Source organism: Dipodomys merriami, unplaced genomic scaffold (assembly GCF_024711535.1).
Source record: "Dipodomys merriami isolate MVZ:Mamm:240054 unplaced genomic scaffold, mDipMer1.0.p SCAF_137, whole genome shotgun sequence".
Classification (NCBI taxonomy): domain Eukaryota; kingdom Metazoa; phylum Chordata; class Mammalia; order Rodentia; family Heteromyidae; genus Dipodomys; species Dipodomys merriami.
In genome coordinates this window covers 2,400,771-2,417,225 of record NW_027202682.1, presented here as the reverse complement: position 1 = coordinate 2,417,225, position 16,455 = coordinate 2,400,771, and the positions used below count along the sequence as shown (strand labels likewise).

At 61.8% G+C, this 16,455-nt stretch overlaps 2 protein-coding genes across 2 annotated transcripts; both read right to left on the bottom strand.

The window, feature by feature from the left end:
- Positions 1-403: 403 nt before the first annotated feature.
- LOC138825318 (N-acetylglucosamine-6-phosphate deacetylase) lies at positions 404-9,752 on the bottom strand. The gene is made up of 11 exons (XM_070019719.1): positions 9,600-9,752; positions 9,366-9,502; positions 9,155-9,294; positions 2,867-2,921; positions 2,533-2,745; positions 2,359-2,447; positions 2,143-2,287; positions 1,959-2,066; positions 1,760-1,828; positions 1,002-1,103; positions 404-632 (listed from the first exon to the last, which is right to left on the bottom strand). Exons 1-11 carry the CDS (start codon positions 9,677-9,679, stop codon positions 544-546), a joined length of 1,227 nt encoding a protein of 408 aa, XP_069875820.1. The 5' UTR covers positions 9,680-9,752; the 3' UTR covers positions 404-543.
- Positions 9,753-9,893: 141 nt separating this feature from the next.
- LOC138825460 (V-type proton ATPase 16 kDa proteolipid subunit c) lies at positions 9,894-14,935 on the bottom strand. Its single transcript, XM_070020056.1, has 3 exons — positions 14,715-14,935; positions 10,641-10,824; positions 9,894-10,555 (listed from the first exon to the last, which is right to left on the bottom strand). Exons 1-3 carry the CDS (start codon positions 14,788-14,790, stop codon positions 10,351-10,353), a joined length of 465 nt encoding a protein of 154 aa, XP_069876157.1. The 5' UTR covers positions 14,791-14,935; the 3' UTR covers positions 9,894-10,350.
- Between the last annotated feature and the right edge of the window lie 1,520 nt (positions 14,936-16,455).

Genomic DNA, 16,455 nt, shown 5'->3' with positions numbered 1-16,455 from the left:
AGTGGCATCTTGTTCGCCAGCCAGCTGGACGCTGGGGGCTGGCAGGTCAGGGGGCAGGGCGAGAGGCCCAGGGGTCCCCAGGCCACCACCCACGGTCCTTGCTGCTGAGTGACCCCAGTGCCAGGGCTGGGAGGCCCACCCAGCCCAGGGGCAGCGAATACACGTCGCACACCATCCGCTGTCCTCCGGCCCCTTCCCACGGTCCTCCAACAGTGTGCTCTCCCTCTTCCCCGCCTGGCATCTTCCTGTGGCTCAGAAAGCAGTAGACAGCCCCCCGCCCCCCCAACCCCAGGGCCCCCCCAACCCCAGGGCCCCAGCCCGACACCTCCCCCGAGGCCCCAGGCTGCCCTGAAAGCAGCCAGGAGCCCAGCACCAGATGCAAACACCACTCAGACAAGGCAAGTCCTGCTGGCTGCATGTTTATCCACACCGCTGCCCCCCGGGGGTGGCTGCAGACCAGGGCAGGGCTGGAGACCAGCTCCCCGGCACCCACCCTGCCAGCTGCCAGCACCCAACTGGGGCCACACCAGCCAGGGCCCTCTGTCACGGCCTGGCGTCTTCCGCCTGCCACACCAGCTCTCCTGAGATGTACGTGGCCTGGACACGGAGGGCCTCGTCGAGCACCACAAAGTCTGCGATGGAGTCAGAGGAGGGGAGACGGTGGGGAGGGGCTGTTCCCACAAAGTCATGCCCCCATGTGTGCCCAATGGGGAGCCAAGGCCCAGGACCACCACCGGTGCCTGGCGCATCAGCCCTCCAGAGGTCTGGAACCAAGAGCTGCGGCTCCTCCCGCTGGAATCCCAGGACAGTGCTCCCTGCCACCCACCGCCCTCACTCAGACAACAGAAAGCGTGGCTGTTGGGAAAGGGGCCCAAGAGGCGGTGGCAGCAGGCTGGCCAGGAGCCTGGGCAGGAACTGCCAGCACGCCCCTCCCCCCTCCCCCCTCCCCCCTCCCCCCCTCCCCCCCCCCCCCCCCCCCCCCGGCTGGAGTGGGGCCTCACCTGCATCAGCTCCGAACTCCAGGCTCCCCTTGTGCTTGTCCAGACCCAGCAGCTGGGCAGGGTGCAGGGATGCGGCCTCCAGCGCTGTCTCCACGCTGCAGCCTGCTCAGGGACGCGGGGCAGGTGACCACACGAGCTCCCGGGCTCAGGACTGGGGCGAGGGGGTGGCCCAGGGCTCCCACAGCAGGTTAGCAAGGCCCAGCCTTGCCCACCAAGGACACGGCTCTGCTCTTCCCTGACAAAACACGTCCCAGCCCCTCTGCCTCCTCCTGGCCCTGGGGAGCCTGCTCCCCCCCCAATGCCAAGAAGTGATCCCTAGGCCTACCTACCTCCACCAGCCTGGTGGCCTGCACTCTGCCCCCAATCTAGAGTTGGTGACCATGCCACCCCTGTCATCTGTCTCCTGATGCCCAGGTGGCTCCTCCCGCGGCCCCGTGTCCCCAGCCTGTCTGCTCTGAGACCCGATGCCGCAGCCTCCAGGACCCGCCAGGGTGCCCCCCTCCTCGCCGCCCCCAGAAGGCCCCTGCATGGCTGCCCTGGAGCCCTGGAAAAGCAACTTGCACCTGCTCTACTGCCCCCAGCCCTGCCCCTGGAGTGGCCACAACAGCACTGGGCCGTGGCCCTCCCGTGCGCAACTTGAGGGCTGCCGCTCTTCCCGAGGCCAGGGCTTCGCTGCCATCACCCAGCTCCAGCAGCCGGCTCCTGGCCCCACGGAGCCTCCCCTCTGGACTGCACGGGTGGCAGAGCCGGCCACGTACCTGTGGCCTGCAGAAAATAGCGGACACACACGTCCATGGGGGCGATGCTGCCACACAGGGTCTTGGTACCTTGAGAGCAAAGGGGCCAGACTCAGTGGGGGGCTGCAGAGTGGGGGAGCAGCAGGCAAGGGGTACGAAGGTCTCCCGCACCCCAGCAGAAGGCCTCGGGGCTGTCCTCACGGGCACACCGCTCACTCACCTGCCACGTGGGCCATCAGCCCATCCACCTCCACCTCCTGCTGCCCCAGTGTGTGGCGGCCATTGCCCAGGCCCAAGGCAGGGACGGCGTCAGTGACCAGCACCAGCCCTGGAGGAGAGGCACGCTCAGGACCTGGCTGTCCCGCCCCCCCCCCCCCCGCCCCGCAAGGACGTGCGCTGCTCACCCTGGGGGTGCGCCCGGTGGGCGATGCGCAGGGCGGCCGCGTTCGTGTGGATGCCGTCGGCAATCATCCCGTAGAAGATGCAGCGGCCGGGGGGCAGCTGATCACTGGTCAGGAGCCCCACAATGCCGGGGTCCCGGTGGTGGAACTGGCAGGGGGAGGGCAGGGTGAGCTGGGAGAGGGGGGAAGGGGGGAGCCCCGCCCGGGGGCAGCACTCACAGGCAGCATGGCGTTGAAGAGGTGAGTGATGAAGGAGGCCCCGCTGCGCACCGCCTGCTCCGCGGCCTGCAGGTCAGCCACCGAGTGCCCTGTGTGGGGGTGTCTGGGTGAGGGGCCCTGCGGGGCGTCCCGTGCCAGCCCCACCCGCAGGCCCCAGCGCCCCCCCCCACTCACCTACGGACACGCAGATGCCCCGGGCGGTGAGGGCCTGGATGACCTCATGGCTGCGGCCCAGCTCCGGGGCCAGCGTCACGATTCGGACATTGTCCAGGGGCCCGTAGGTGGCCAGGACATCGTGGAAAGCGTTCGTCTCAAACGAGCGGAGGTGGGCCTCGGGGTGTGCCCCTCGCTTCTCCCGGCTGATGAAGGGGCCCTCCAGGTGCACCCCTGCTGAAGGGGACAGGGCGGCTCAGCAGACACCCCCACCCGCCCAGCGCCGGCCCTCGACCCTCAGGCCTGCCTGCCCGCCTCCCTGCCATCCTCTGAGGGGGAGGGGCCCGCCACTCACCGAGGACGCCGGCCCCATGGGGGCCTCCGCTCTTCACGGGGATCTGAGGAAGGACCTGGGGGGAACCAGCTGTTACCGCTCCGTCCCCCCCAGCCCGGCCGGCGGCAGAGCCCCCAGGTCACAGGCCTGGGACCCCGGCCGGGCCCTACGGGTTCCCCCTATGGTGTTCCACCACAGCCATGGGGCCGTCAGGAGCAGGAAGGGAGGAGACGCGGAAGGGGCGGCAGCAGGCATGGGGCTCCTGCATGGCGGGGGGGGGGGGGGGGGGGGGGAGTGTCGGGGTGAGACCCCGCAGTGACAATGGCCTCCCTGAGCTACAGATCACAAAGCAGGGGTGAAGGCGGGAGAGGGCAGGACGTGAGCAGGGGTGAAGGCCAGAGGAATCAGCACAGATGGGTAAAGGCTAGACCCCACCCCTTCACACCCGATACGGCATCAGGGTGGTCCCGGGGGACCCCACGCACATGTCCCTCCAGCGGGGTTAGGGCATGGAGACATCCTGGAACCCACGGCTCTGGCAGGCCCTGGGCAAGGATGGTGGCTGGGCTGGGCCCCTTCCTGGAACCCCCCACTAACTAAAGTGAGAGGCGATTAAGATACTTAACCTAGGGACAGAGAAAGGAACGGGGCGGGACAGGCAGAATGTGGGAGCTAGACAGGCAGACATTGCGCAGATGGGGACCCAGCCCTTGCAGCCTGAGGTACCCTGAGCAGTGGACGAGGGAAGGACAATGGAGCCTTGTCAGACAGCAGCTGAACCTCAGGAGCTCCTGCTCCCATGGCGCCCCGCCGAAGGAAGCCACAGGCAGCCGGCGTGAGGCATGCTGGGAAGCAGGTGATGGAGAGGTAGTCACCAGGCAGGCCTGGTGACCATCCTCCCAGGGGACAGGACCCAGGGGAGCTGACCTGCAACCCCATCCTCTGGTCTGGATGTTCCCAGTGCCAGCCAGAGCCTGCCTCACACACAGCACACAGCCAGGCCGGACGGAAAGAAACAGCCCGATAAGAGAAACAGACACCGAGAGGCCGCGGACAGAGCCATCATGAACAGTCTTACCCCTGTGAAGCAAGAATCTGGGGTTGGGGATACGTCTCAATGGTAGACCACTTGCCCAGCATACACAAGGCTCTGGGATGAATCCCCAGCACTGATTTAAATAAAAGGAGGAGGAGCTGGGAAGGTGGCTCAGTGGTAGAGCGCTTGCCTTGTATGCATGAGACCCTGGGTTCGATTCCCCAGCACCACATAAGCAAAAAGAAAAAAACTCGAAGTGGTGCTATGGCTCAAGTGGTAGAGCGCTAGCCTTGAGCTGAAGAGCTGAGGGACAGCGCCCAGGCCCAGAGTTCAGGCCCCACGACTGGACCAAAAAAAACAAAAAGCTGGGCTGGGAAGGTGGCTCAGTGGTAGAGCGCTTGCCTTGCATGCATGAGGCCCTGGGTTCGATTCCTCAGCATCACATAAGCAAAAAAGAAAAACCCGGAAGTAGTGCTGTGGCTCAAGTGGCAGGGTGCTAGCCTTGAGCTGAAGAGCTGGGGGACAGTGCCTAGGCCCAGAGTTCAGGCCCCACGACCCGCCCCCCCCCCCAAAAAAAAAAAAGGAGGAGGAACTGGGAAGGTGGCTTAGTGATAGGGTGCTTGCCCAGCATCATGAAGCCCTGGCTTCCATTCCTCAGTACCACATACACAGAAAAAGCTGGAAGTGGTGCTGTGGCTCAAGTGGTAGAGCACTAGCCTTAAGCAAAAGAAGCTCAGGGACAGTGCCCAGGCCCTGAGTTCAAGCCCCTGGACTGGCAAAAAAAATAAAAAATAAAAAAACAAAAGGAAAGAAAAGCCTGCCTCTACCCACAGACATTCAGGAAGCATTAGTAAGAAGATCTCTGAGGTTGATCCAGGGCAAAAGACTCAAGATCCTATCTGAAAAATAAAACAAAAAAGTGGCTCAAAAAGCTGGCTCAAGTGGTTCATACCTATCACACCCAAGTACTGAGTTCAAGTCCCAGTACTATGCCCAGAAAAAGAAAAAGAAAAAAAAAAAAACACAAAACATTGGTGGATAAGGGAGAGAGGAAGGGAAAACAAGCTTTTTACAGTTAAAAAAAAAAATGCAAGCGAGAAACCCAAGAACTGATCTGGAAGATAAAAAGCTTGGAAAAATGTCCAGAAAGTGGGAGCCAGCAAGAAAGACAGTGGGGTGGGGGAGGGGGGGGCATGCTTGCCGGAGGCCCATAGACCACGGGGCTCCCAGAGGACAACTGTCACAGGAAAAAGCTCAAGGGACACACAGCCAGGCACCAACCATAGACCACGGGGCCCCCAGAGGACAACTGTCACAGGAAAAGCTCAAGGGACACACAGCCAGGCACCAACCATAGACCACGGGGCTCCCAGAGGACAACTGTCACAGGAAAAGCTCAAGGGACACACAGCCAGGCACCAACCATAGACCACGGGGCTCCAGAGGACAACTGTCACAGGAAAAGCTCAAGGGACACACAGCCAGGCACCAACCATAGACCACGGGGCCCCCAGAGGACAACTGTCACAGGAAAAGCTCAAGGGACACACAGCCAGGCACCAACCATAGACCACGGGGCCCCAGAGGACAACTGTCACAGGAAAAGCTCAAGGGACACACAGCCAGGCACCAACCATAGACCACGGGGCTCCCAGAGGACAACTGTCACAGAGGAAAAGCTCAAGGGACACACAGCCAGGCACCAACCATAGACCACGGGGCCCCCCAGAGGACAACTGTCACAGGAAAAGCTCAAGGGACACACAGCCAGGCACCAACCATAGACCACGGGGCTCCCCAGAGGACAACTGTCACAGGAAAAGCTCAAGGGACACACAGCCAGGCACCAACCATAGACCACGGGGCTCCAGAGGACAACTGTCACAGGAAAAGCTCAAGGGACACACAGCCAGGCACCAACCATAGACCACGGGGCCCCCCAGAGGACAACTGTCACAGAGGAAAAGCTCAAGGGACACACAGCCAGGCACCAACCATAGACCACGGGGCCCCAGAGGACAACTGTCACAGGAAAAAGCTCAAGGGACACACAGCCAGGCACCAACCATAGACCACGGGGCCCCAGAGGACAACTGTCACAGGAAAAGCTCAAGGGACACACAGCCAGGCACCAACCATAGACCACGGGGCTCCCCCAGAGGACAACTGTCACAGAGGAAAAAGCTCAAGGGACACACAGCCAGGCAGGCTAGCAGGACCCCAGCTCAGTGGTCCAGAGTCCAGCACTTGCCCTGGTGAGCCAGCAAAAGCCCAGAATAGAAAACCAAGCCAAAGGCCAAAAGCAACACACACACACACAGACATCCCTATCCTTGAAGCATCCAGCCCTGAAACTTCTAGAAAAAAGAGTCTATAGGTTTTCAGAAAGCAACGTGATCCGTGGAGGATCAAAGTCCTGGATTTCACAAGCCCAAAGACTGGAGATACAGCTTATCTCAGTAATAGGTAAGGCTGTGTGTGTGTGTGAGAACACTTGTATACCCAGGGACTGAACTTAGAGCCTTGAGCTTTCTAGCAATGTGCTCTATTACTCGAACCAAGCTCTAGTCCAAGCAACTCCTCTGGGCTAGTGTAGCAAGCAGGTGAGAGAGGCATCATTCTGACCTTCCCCTGAGAGAAACAAGATAGGGCCTGAAACAGAAAGACTGGCTAGGAGTGGCTCACACCAGTAATCCTAGCTACTCAAGAGGCTGAGATCTGAGAACTAGGGTCAAAGCCAGCCTAGGCAAGAAAGTCCATGAGACTCTTTACTCCAATTAACAATTCAGAGTCTGGACATGGGGGTGTAGCTCAAGTGCAGTGCCAGGCTTAAGAGAAAAAAAACAAGAGACAATACGCAGGCCCTGAGTTCAAGCCCCAGTACCAGTATAAAAAAATAAACCAGGCTAAATTTTCATGGAACAAAACTTCAAAGTCAGAATAAGAACACGAAGCACACAGAACAGCTGGAGGCATGGCTCCAGTGGTAGAGCACCTGCCTAGCAAGCATGATGCTCTGGGTTCAAATGCTAGTATCAGTGAGGGGGAGGGGGAGCGAGAGAGCAAGAGAGCGAGAGCGAGGGAGTGAGAGAAAAAGCAGGATAAACCATAGGCTGGAAGCAGAGGGAACGGGCTGGGGCACATTTAAGGCAGGAAAGCAGCTGGGATAATAAACAAGCAGAGGGACACTGGGGTCCGATCTTGATTCCACAGATAAGGGACTCTGAAACAGGTGAATCTGTTCAAACTGTGCATGTATAGAAATATCACCATGAAACCCATACACTGTAGACATGTATATTAATTATAAAAGTGAAATAGGCTTGAAGAAGAGAATACAGGTGGACAGGACTCCTGGAAGGATAGCAAAGGGCAGGGCTGGGGGGCGGGGGGGAAGGAGGTGGACTCAAGACCAACAGCAGGTGCTGTCATCCAACCACTCTGGGACCACAGAACAAAGTAACTTCTGGCAAAGTAGCTGGCTTTGAATCGAGATCCTCAGATCTCAGCCTCCTGAGTAGCTAGGATTACAAGTGTGTGCCACCGTTGCCCGGCTAAATTGTTTGTTTGTTTTAAAAAAAAAAAAAAAAGCTCTTGCTTTTAGGCCTGGGTAAGATGGAGACCTGCCTGCCAATGCCTCACTCAGCTGGGATAAGCATACTCTACCACACCTGCTCAGTGTCCTCTGGATTCTAAAATGGCTTGACAGTAAGTTTTCACATCAAAGCCCTCCATGATCTCCACCATCAGTAGTCTGCTGCCTGCCTTCTGCCGCCTTTCTCCTAGTCAGTCTGTGGAGTCTGTGGAGAGTCTGTCAGGAGAGTCTATTAGGTACCTGGACAGCAGTGGGTACTAGGAAGAAAATTTAAGGAAGAATCAGCTGGCTGCCTGCACTGTGCAGGTCAGACCCACTGCAGCAGCATGCCTAGCTGCGGTGCAGGAGGAAAGGGGGCAGGAGAGAGGACACCCAGTTTGCTGGAATGTGCCTGCAGAGTATGGAGGAAATGTTGGAGGGAAGAGACACAGAATCTTATCTTGGAATCACACTGACGTAAGCCAGAGACTGGGAGAAGCAGCTCACTTGCAGCAAAACAAGAGCTACAGGTTGTTGACATTTGACTATGAGGCAAGAAGTTCTCAGAAAGACATCTCTATCTAACATCTTCTAAGTGTTTAGTATGTACCATGCATCGGGCTTTGAGCCCCCAGCTTCCCATAAGATGGAAACTAATTATGCTCCCTTCAGGCCTGAGGAAACCGACACTCAGAAAGGAGTAAGGTAGTCCCAAGTCTTCCTGCTGACACAAGAAGTCAGAAGAGCAGGACCAAGCCCAGAGCCCACACCACACCCACATCTCCCAGCCAGAGCTCCACAGGTAGCACCCAGAGCCTACACTGCTCCTGCACTGAGGAAAAAGTGGCTAGGGCACGAATGAGACACGAATGAGCAGGATCTGTTAAAATCACCTAACAGCATCAAGCTCTGCATCCTGCCAGCCATGCTGCGGGCATGAGTGAGAATATCTGTGTCCTACGAAAAAAAAAACACTGAGGGTAAGGACGCGGGGTGCATGTCACCCACGGTCACAACACAAGTTCTTCTGGAGAGGATCAGGGCGAGGGTGGCCAAGAACTCCAGGGAGCAGCTCTGTCCCCAAGGTGTGTTCACCTGAGTCACAAGCCACAGACAGGTTAGGGAGGAAGAACCAGACCAGAGACAATGGTTGTCTCAAGCAAGAGTCCCTGGAGAGGCTGGGCGCTGGTGGCTCACCTCTGTAATCCCAGCTGCTCAGGAGGCTGAGATTTGAGGATTGAGGTTTGAAGCCAGACCAGGTAGGAAAGACTGGGAGCCTCTTACCTCTGATGAATCACCAAAGGGGGGAAGGAGGGGGAGTGGTGCTAGAACTCAAATGGTAGGCCAGCCTTGAGCAAAAAAGCTAAGGGACGGTGCCCAGGCCCTGAGTTCAAGCCTCAATACAGGCCAAAAAAAGGCAGAAAGTCAGCGACCTTGCTATCCCAGGCAGCCCGGAAGCACCAGCCAGCAGTGGCGAGGTGTGACAGGAATGCGAACAGCAAGTGCGGGACAGCTACAGACACCAGGGGCCCACGGTGGATGGAGGAAGCCAAGGGGAGGCGGGCGGAGGCGAGGCCGGGGGCAAGGCCAGGCCAGGGGGGAGGCCGGGCCGGAGCGCGCAGGGGCCGCGCCGGGAGGGCCTGAGCGAGGAGCTGGGGCCCGGGCGCCCCGCGGGCCGGCGCGGGCAGCCTGACCTCACCTTGTGGTAAATCTCTGGCGGGGACGTGATCAGCGTGGGGCAGAAGGACGTGACGCCGTGGGACAGGAGCCTCCGGGCCACCAGGGCGACCCCGGAGCCCACGTCCTCCGTGGCCTTGGAGAAGTCCACACCAAATCCACCTGTGGCCACAGAAAAGAGGGTCGGAGGGAGCCCGGCGCGCGCCCCGGCCCGCGGCCCGGCCCAGCCGCACCGTTGATCTGCACGTCGATGAAGCCGGGCGCCAGGATGCGGCCTCCGCAGTCCCGCTGCTCGTCGGCCACGCGCCGCTCGTCAAAGAACAGCTTCTCGGGGTCCACGACGCGGCCCCCGCGCACCCACAGGTCCTCCCTGCGGACAGAGCGGCCGAGGCCGGCCGGCGGGTTGCCGGGGCGTCGGGGCCGGCCCGGGGCCCCCGCGCTCCCCGCCCCCCCGGCCCGGCCCGCACCTGAGCAGCTCGCCGCCCCGCAGGATGCGGCAGTTGGTGAACTGGAGCACCGGGGCCGGCGCCGACTCCCCGCCGCGCATGGTGAGGGGGGACCCGGCCGCCGCCGCCGCCGCCGCACCTCGGACGCGGCCCGAGGCGGAGCCGCCCGCGCCACGTGACCGCCAGCTGGAGAGCTGCCGTCACATGACCCGGTCCGCGTGATCGCGGGAGCACGTGACCCGGCCCGCGCGGCGCCCGCCCCGCCCCGCCCGCCCCCTGCGCGCGCAGCACACAGCAGACCGCACGCACACCGCGTCACATCCGAGAACTTTATTGGACACAGCGTGGCGCGGGCCGGCGGCCGGGACGGGACGCGGCCCCGCCGGCTCCGCCCAAGCAGTCCGGGGCGCGGGAACCACGGGACACGGTACTAAGGGGGCTGCGGGGCGGCGCCGCCGGCGGGCGGGGACGGGGACGGGGACGGGCGGGCGGGGCTTCATAAATAACATCCAGTGAAGAATGACGACCCTAACACTTTATACACAGCACTCTAGGTGGCGCGGAGGGACCTGGGTGGGAGGAGTGGGCCCAGATGTCCACAGCACGGGGCGGCGGGGGCCAGGCGGGGCGACGGACGATGGGCACTAGGACACTGCGCATTTACAAGACCAACTACGGAGGGGCGGCGGCCCGTGCATGTGTCAGGCTGTTCGTTCTGGAATGAGGAGGGGTGGTCTTTACATCGGAGTCGGTGGCCGGTGGCTCCGCGCGGCTACTTTGTGGAGAGGATGAGGGCCACGATGAGACCGTAGAGGCCCAGCACCTCCGCGAAGATGAGGATCAGGATCATGCCCACGAACAGCCGGGGCTGCTGGGCGGTGCCCCTCACGCCCGCGTCCCCCACGATGCCGATGGCGAAGCCGGCCGCCAGGCCGCTCAGACCCACGCTCAGGCCCGCACCCAGCTGGAGGAAACTCCTGTGGAGAAAAGACACACGAGGCCCTCAGCCCGGCCCCTGCCAAGGAACAGACGGCAGACGGCGGCGGCCGGGCCCACACTCACCTGTACAGGGTGATGCCATCATTCAGGGAGTTGGCAATGAGGACCGCCACCACCAGGCCGTAGATGGCGATGATGCCAGCCATGACCACGGGGATGATGGACTTCATGATCAGCTCCGGCCGCATGACAGACATGGCGGCGATGCCGGTGCCGCTCTTGGCCGTGCCATAGGCAGCACCCAGGGCTGTGGAAGGGAGGCGAGCCCAGATCAGCGTGCAGCCCCAGGACGGCTCCCCCAGTTCCCACTCACAGGAGGAGCCGAGTACCCGGCAGAGCAGGGGGGTCACAGGCAGACCCCCACCCCGGCCCACCTCTCCTTTCCAAAAGCGCCTCATCCGCACAGGGCTCCTGCTCCCTAGGATACATTCCCAGGCTGCTGCCAGGACTTCAGGCAGCTCTAAGACAGCTGGGGTTCCAGACACTTTGCGAGACTCTGAGAGCCTTCTGTTGTACCCCAAGTCCTCAGCACTCTCAGCCTCTCAGTGGTCTAGATGTAGAGCCACCCGGACAGAGCCCCTCCTCACCTCAGGATCAGCTGACCTTGTAAGTCCTGTCCTACAGGCCAGCACTTCTAAAGTCATCCAAGTTCCCACGACTCCCTGAACTGGGTGCTCGGAGGGGCATGCTCCTAACCACCTCTACACAGCAGACCCCAGGGCCTGCACAGGTCCAACATCCTCTTCTTCAAGTATAACCAGGGAGGGACAAGGGCAAGCCGAAGGGGACAGTGCCCAGCCAGGAAACCTTCCAGAGGCAGCCCCTGCCTGCACTGGGCCCTCAAGGTTCCAGCCTGACAGGGAGGCAGGACTCCAGGGAATGATGCTTTCCTTCCAGAAATCCGTTTCCCTGTCTCAGTTCTTAAAATGCAGCTGTTCTCATGGCTACGTGCCCTCCAGGCACCCACGCCATCATCATCCTGGATTTTTACACAGAAAACAGGCAGAGGCAGAAGGGGCAAGGACAATCCTAGCCATGCCTCCTCATTTTTATTCATCTCTGGGCTAGCAAAGATGCCCACTTGTGCAGGCACTGAGCAGTGGAGCTTGCCTTTTCAGGGCTCATAGCCCAGAGACAGAAGCACTTACAGAACAGGGTGAGGGCACACAGTATGAGGGTCTGGGAAGGACCAAGTGGCTGGGGTGGAAGAGCCGGGCGAGTAGATCAGAGTGATCCTTGGGCCTATGTGGGGTGACAAGCAAGATGGAGGGTCCTCACTGAGGCGTGGGCGGAGGGCGGCGCCAAGCTACCCCAACACAGCCGCAGTGAGACTTGCAGCACTTCCAGCTCCTGCTTGGCTCCGTCTTCAAGAGAGCATTATAGCCTAATGATCTGCTTATGACTCCAAGTCACATATTATGGTTAGCAGTACATGTTCTCAGCTCCCAGTCCGGTCAGGCTGCATGGCAGATGTGTAGGGGCAGTGCTGGCACTCACCCCCGGCCATGTTTCAGGCAGGCTGGGGGGGACTGAACATAGGGAACTCAGCACACCAATAGTGGGGCCAAGAGAGGCAGGAAGTGAGCAGGGGGCCTTCCTCAGAGGAAGGCAAAGAGGTCATGTGGCTGGGGGATGGGTAGGGAAGAAAGCAACAAAGAGAAATAGGGAGGAGCCCCCACCCCTACCCCAAGCAAAAAGGGATAAAGCCAGCTCAGGCCTGAGCAGCAGCAGGTAGTAAAAAGGCCAAGCATGCAGAACTGCAGGAGGCAGTGCTGCCAACAACGCCAAATGCACTGGAGCAGAGAGAGCAGGGTCAGAAGGCAGTTCCAGGAACTCACCAAGAGAGGAAGTCACAGAAAATACGGAAAAGGAGCAACTGCCAGCTTTCATGGAAGACATGATGAAGAAAGAATCAACAGGATATTTGTCACACACAAGAAAAAAAAAAAAAAGGAAGCTGGAAGGCGAGATGTGTCAACTTCATTTAGAGCTGGGCACTGGTGGCTCACTCCTGAAATCCTAGCTACTCAGGAGGCTGAGATGTGAGAATAACTGTTTGAAGTCAGCCCAGGCAGGAAAGTCCGTGAGACCCTTATCTCCAGTTAACCACAAAAAACCAGAAGCTGTGGCTCAAAGTGGAATAGGGCTAGCCTTGAGCAGAAAAGAACAGGGACAGTGCCCAAGTCCAGAGTTCAAGCCCCCCCCCCAAAAAAAAGATCAGTCAAGTGCAAGGCATGCAGGTGAGTTTGGAGTTGGCCCAGCGGCAACACCAGAGGCTGCCAGAGGGACTTTTTCAAGTAGAAGATGTGCTTTGCAGAAAGTCGTGCTTCACTGAGAGAAACGAAGGCAGTGACTCAACTGGCCATGAAAAAGGCTGCCGACAGGGTGAGTATATATGGAGGGGGGGGGGGGAGGGGGGTGGAAGGACACAGAGACCAAAGAAAATGTGCAGATTTCAATCCACAGGAGCCAGTGCCAGGCAGGTAAGACCTAAGCCAACAATACTGCTCAGCCGTGTGCAGTGACCCGCCAGCCAGCCCTAATGGAAGCACACTCAGGTACCTGACAAGGGAACAGGGAGCTGGGTGCAGAAACAGGACTTAGTGGGCAAACTCAAGGTGGCAGGAATCATTATGATAGAACATGGGCAGGGATCTTGTTTGTTCACCAAATGTCTCCCTAATATGGGGCACATAGTAAAAATTCAGCCAAGATATGCTAATGAGTGACAGGCACAAACAATAACCACAGGTGGCCCCAGCAGTGGAACCTCTGGGGAAGGGAATGCATGGCAGTCTGCTCCAAGAAGCCCAAAGGTGTGGGAAGTGCAGGCCAGTCTTGGAAGGAATGGAGAAGTCTAAACCACATCTCCCACCACAAATGACCCCTTACTTAAAGGGAGTGGGAAGGGCAAAGCTCACTCAGCAGCACATGACTGGCAAGACAGGCCCAAGCAGGGGAGGCCTCCAAGAGACCAGAACCCCAAAGCCCCCACCCTACAGGTGTTTACAGTCAGCAGGCACTGTTTGGAGTTCAAACCCTCCACATACCTGCAATAGGAGCCTCCCCAGTCCACCAGGTAGGGTGGGGCAGGCAGGGCGGGGCCCTTTAAACCGTGGACTAGACCTACAGAGGAGGCCGGGACCAGGCCAGACCAGTCCCGGGGAGCTGGGACTTACCTGCTTCCATCCCTCGGTCTTGGGTCTGGCCCACGCTCTTTCCTCCCAGGAAGGCCAATTTTTTTTTCCACTGAATTTAACACCCCAGGACTGTCCAAGGCCCAACTTCAGAAGCAGGTGCCATCAAGAACTCTTGTTTCTCTTCATCCAGTGCAGCCCCTCCCTGGTCAGCCCCCCTCAAGGTCATTCATTCACCCATTCATTCATTCACCCATTCATTCACTCATTCCTAAGGCTGGAATTGAAGCCTTTCCTAAAGAACAAAGACCCAATCCTGTAAATGCTGGCACCCCTCGTTACTCTTGCACCCCCTCGAAGCACAGACCCTCAAGCAAGCCTCTCCCTCCCAGACCCCCCCCCCCGCGGCCCCCGCCAGCTTTCCCAACCAATCAATTCGCCAGAACACAACTATTGGGAAATCGCGGCCAGCTCCGACCGGAAGCACCTGTCTTATTTGGGGTACGGACCCCTCAACTCCGGCCGGCCAGACGGCCCCGGAGGCGCAGGCTGCGACCTCTGGCGGGGACACGGGCTCGGGGGCTCGGGGCTCCGTCGGCGGGCACCCCCGGGCCGCCGCCGCCGCCGCCGCGGCCCCGGCCTCCGAGGTGATGTCACTCACACCTGGCCGCAGCACGCGGGGTGCGGAGCAGGCGCAGGCCGGCGCGCCGCCCGCCCTCCCGCGCCCCCCGCCCAGCCCCCCCCTCACCGGGCTAAGATGGCAGCGGCGGCGCCGCCCCACCCCCGCCCCGGGCGGCGGCGGGCGGGAAGAGGCCGCGGCCCGGGACCCCCGGGGCGCCCCGCCGCCCCCCGGCCCGAGCCCCGCCCGCGGCCGTGCGGCCCGGACCCGACGGCGAGGCCCGCGTCCGCGTGACGTCACGCCGGGCCCCGCCGAGCCGCGGCCCCGGCCCCGCGCCGCCCGGGCGGCCCCGGCCCCGGGCCCTCCGGCCGCGGCGCTCACCGCTGAAGATCATGGCGCACGAGGCGCCCATGACGCCGAAGAACGAAGCGTACTCGGGGTTCTTGGCCTCGGACATGTCTGCGGGAGGGGCGGGGGCGAGCTGGGCGGCGGCGGCGGCGGGCCGGGAGCGGCGGCGAGGCGGCGCGGAGGCGAGCGGCGCGGAAGGCGAAGGCGACCCGGCTCCTCCGCCGCTGCGCTCTAAATACCAACACCGCAGAGCAAAATGGCGGCCGGGGCCGCGTCACATGACCCTGGCCCCGCCCCCGCGGGCCGTACCACCTCGCGCCGGCGGGGGGCGCGCGGCCCGGACGCCCGCCGCGCCCGTCGGCGTGCCCGGTCCGCGCGACCAGCGCGCCGCCCGGCCCCGGGCGCGGCGCCCCGACTCTGGCTCGGGGGGAGGAGGGGGCCCGGCTCGGCCCCGCCGCCCTCCCGCCCCGCCGCGTTGGGCGCGTCCGGTCCCCGGGGGGGCGGGGCTGGAAGCGCCTCATTAGCATACGGGGCGGGGCCGGGGTGCCCCGCCCTCTCTGCGGCTGCGCGGCGCCCGGGGCGTTCGATTCCGGGCGCCGCGGGCGCTGGGGTTCCCGGCCGGGAGCCCGAGGCCCCTCCCGCCGCGCGCGGCCGCGGCGCTCCCGCTCCCCCCGCCGCGCCTGGCCCTCCCTGCCCCACGAGGCAGCGCGCGCCGGCCCGGGCGGGGCCGCAGCCGACGGGGCCGTGTCGGGAGCGGAGCTGGCCCCGGACTCCCGCCGTCAGGGCGGCGGTGGCTGGGCGGTGGGCCGGGAAGCTGCCTGGGGGGAGAGGCCCGACGGGGGGCGCCGAGCCCGGGCGCCGCGGCCTTCCGCCCGGTCTGGAGGCCTCGCCGGCCTCCGGGCGCTGCTGAGGTCCCGGGACGGCAGAGCCGGTCCCGCGCTCCTGCCGGCCTCGCCCCGCGGCCCCCGCCCGCCACCCCGGCACCCATTCATTCCCACAGACACGGGACTCTCATGGGGGGGTGTCCTGGGCCTGAACTCCGGGCCTGCGCGCTGCCCGCGGCTCTGCAGCTCAAGGCCAGCGCCCTACCCCTTGGGCCACGGCGCCACTTCCGGCTTTTGGGTATTTAACTGGCTGATTTGAACTTGGATCCTCTCGCCCCAGCCTCCTGCCCAGCTAGGGTGGCCGGCAGGAGCCTCCGGCGCCCGGCTCTGCCAGCACCGTCCCCGGGCAGTCCTGACTCTTCCTGTGGGCTCTCTTGATCTTTCGGATTCCCCATCAGCAGTGGCACCAACTTTCTCCTCCTTACATAGGGGGTGCACCTCAATCTAGAATTCACCTCCAGGAAGCCTCCAGCTCTCTTCCCTTCCTTCTTCCTATTCTTTGGATGAACCTCCGTTCCTGCCCTTTTCCACTCAGTCTCTCCCACAGAGAGAGAGAGACAGAGACTCTTTTCCTGTACTCTAGATCCGGGTTGGTAGGCTGATAGTGTCGAGCACTGAGGGGCTGTGGTCACATCTAGCTCTTACCAGTTCTCCCGTTTGTTTTGTGCACATGGAAGCAGGCCTGCGAAGGTTAGGAGCCTCTCCTGGGCCATCGGCAAGCCCCCCCCAGCTGCGGCCTGCCTCCATCCAGAGCTCAGCCAGGGCCTCTTGTGGCCAGCGAAGGGGCCTGGGGAGGACCCAAGCCCACTTCCCCTGCGGCTCCCGGGCCTGAGTGGGGGCTGTAGGTGGAGCTGCGTTTGGAGTGGGCAGGAACGGGACTGTGAGGGTGC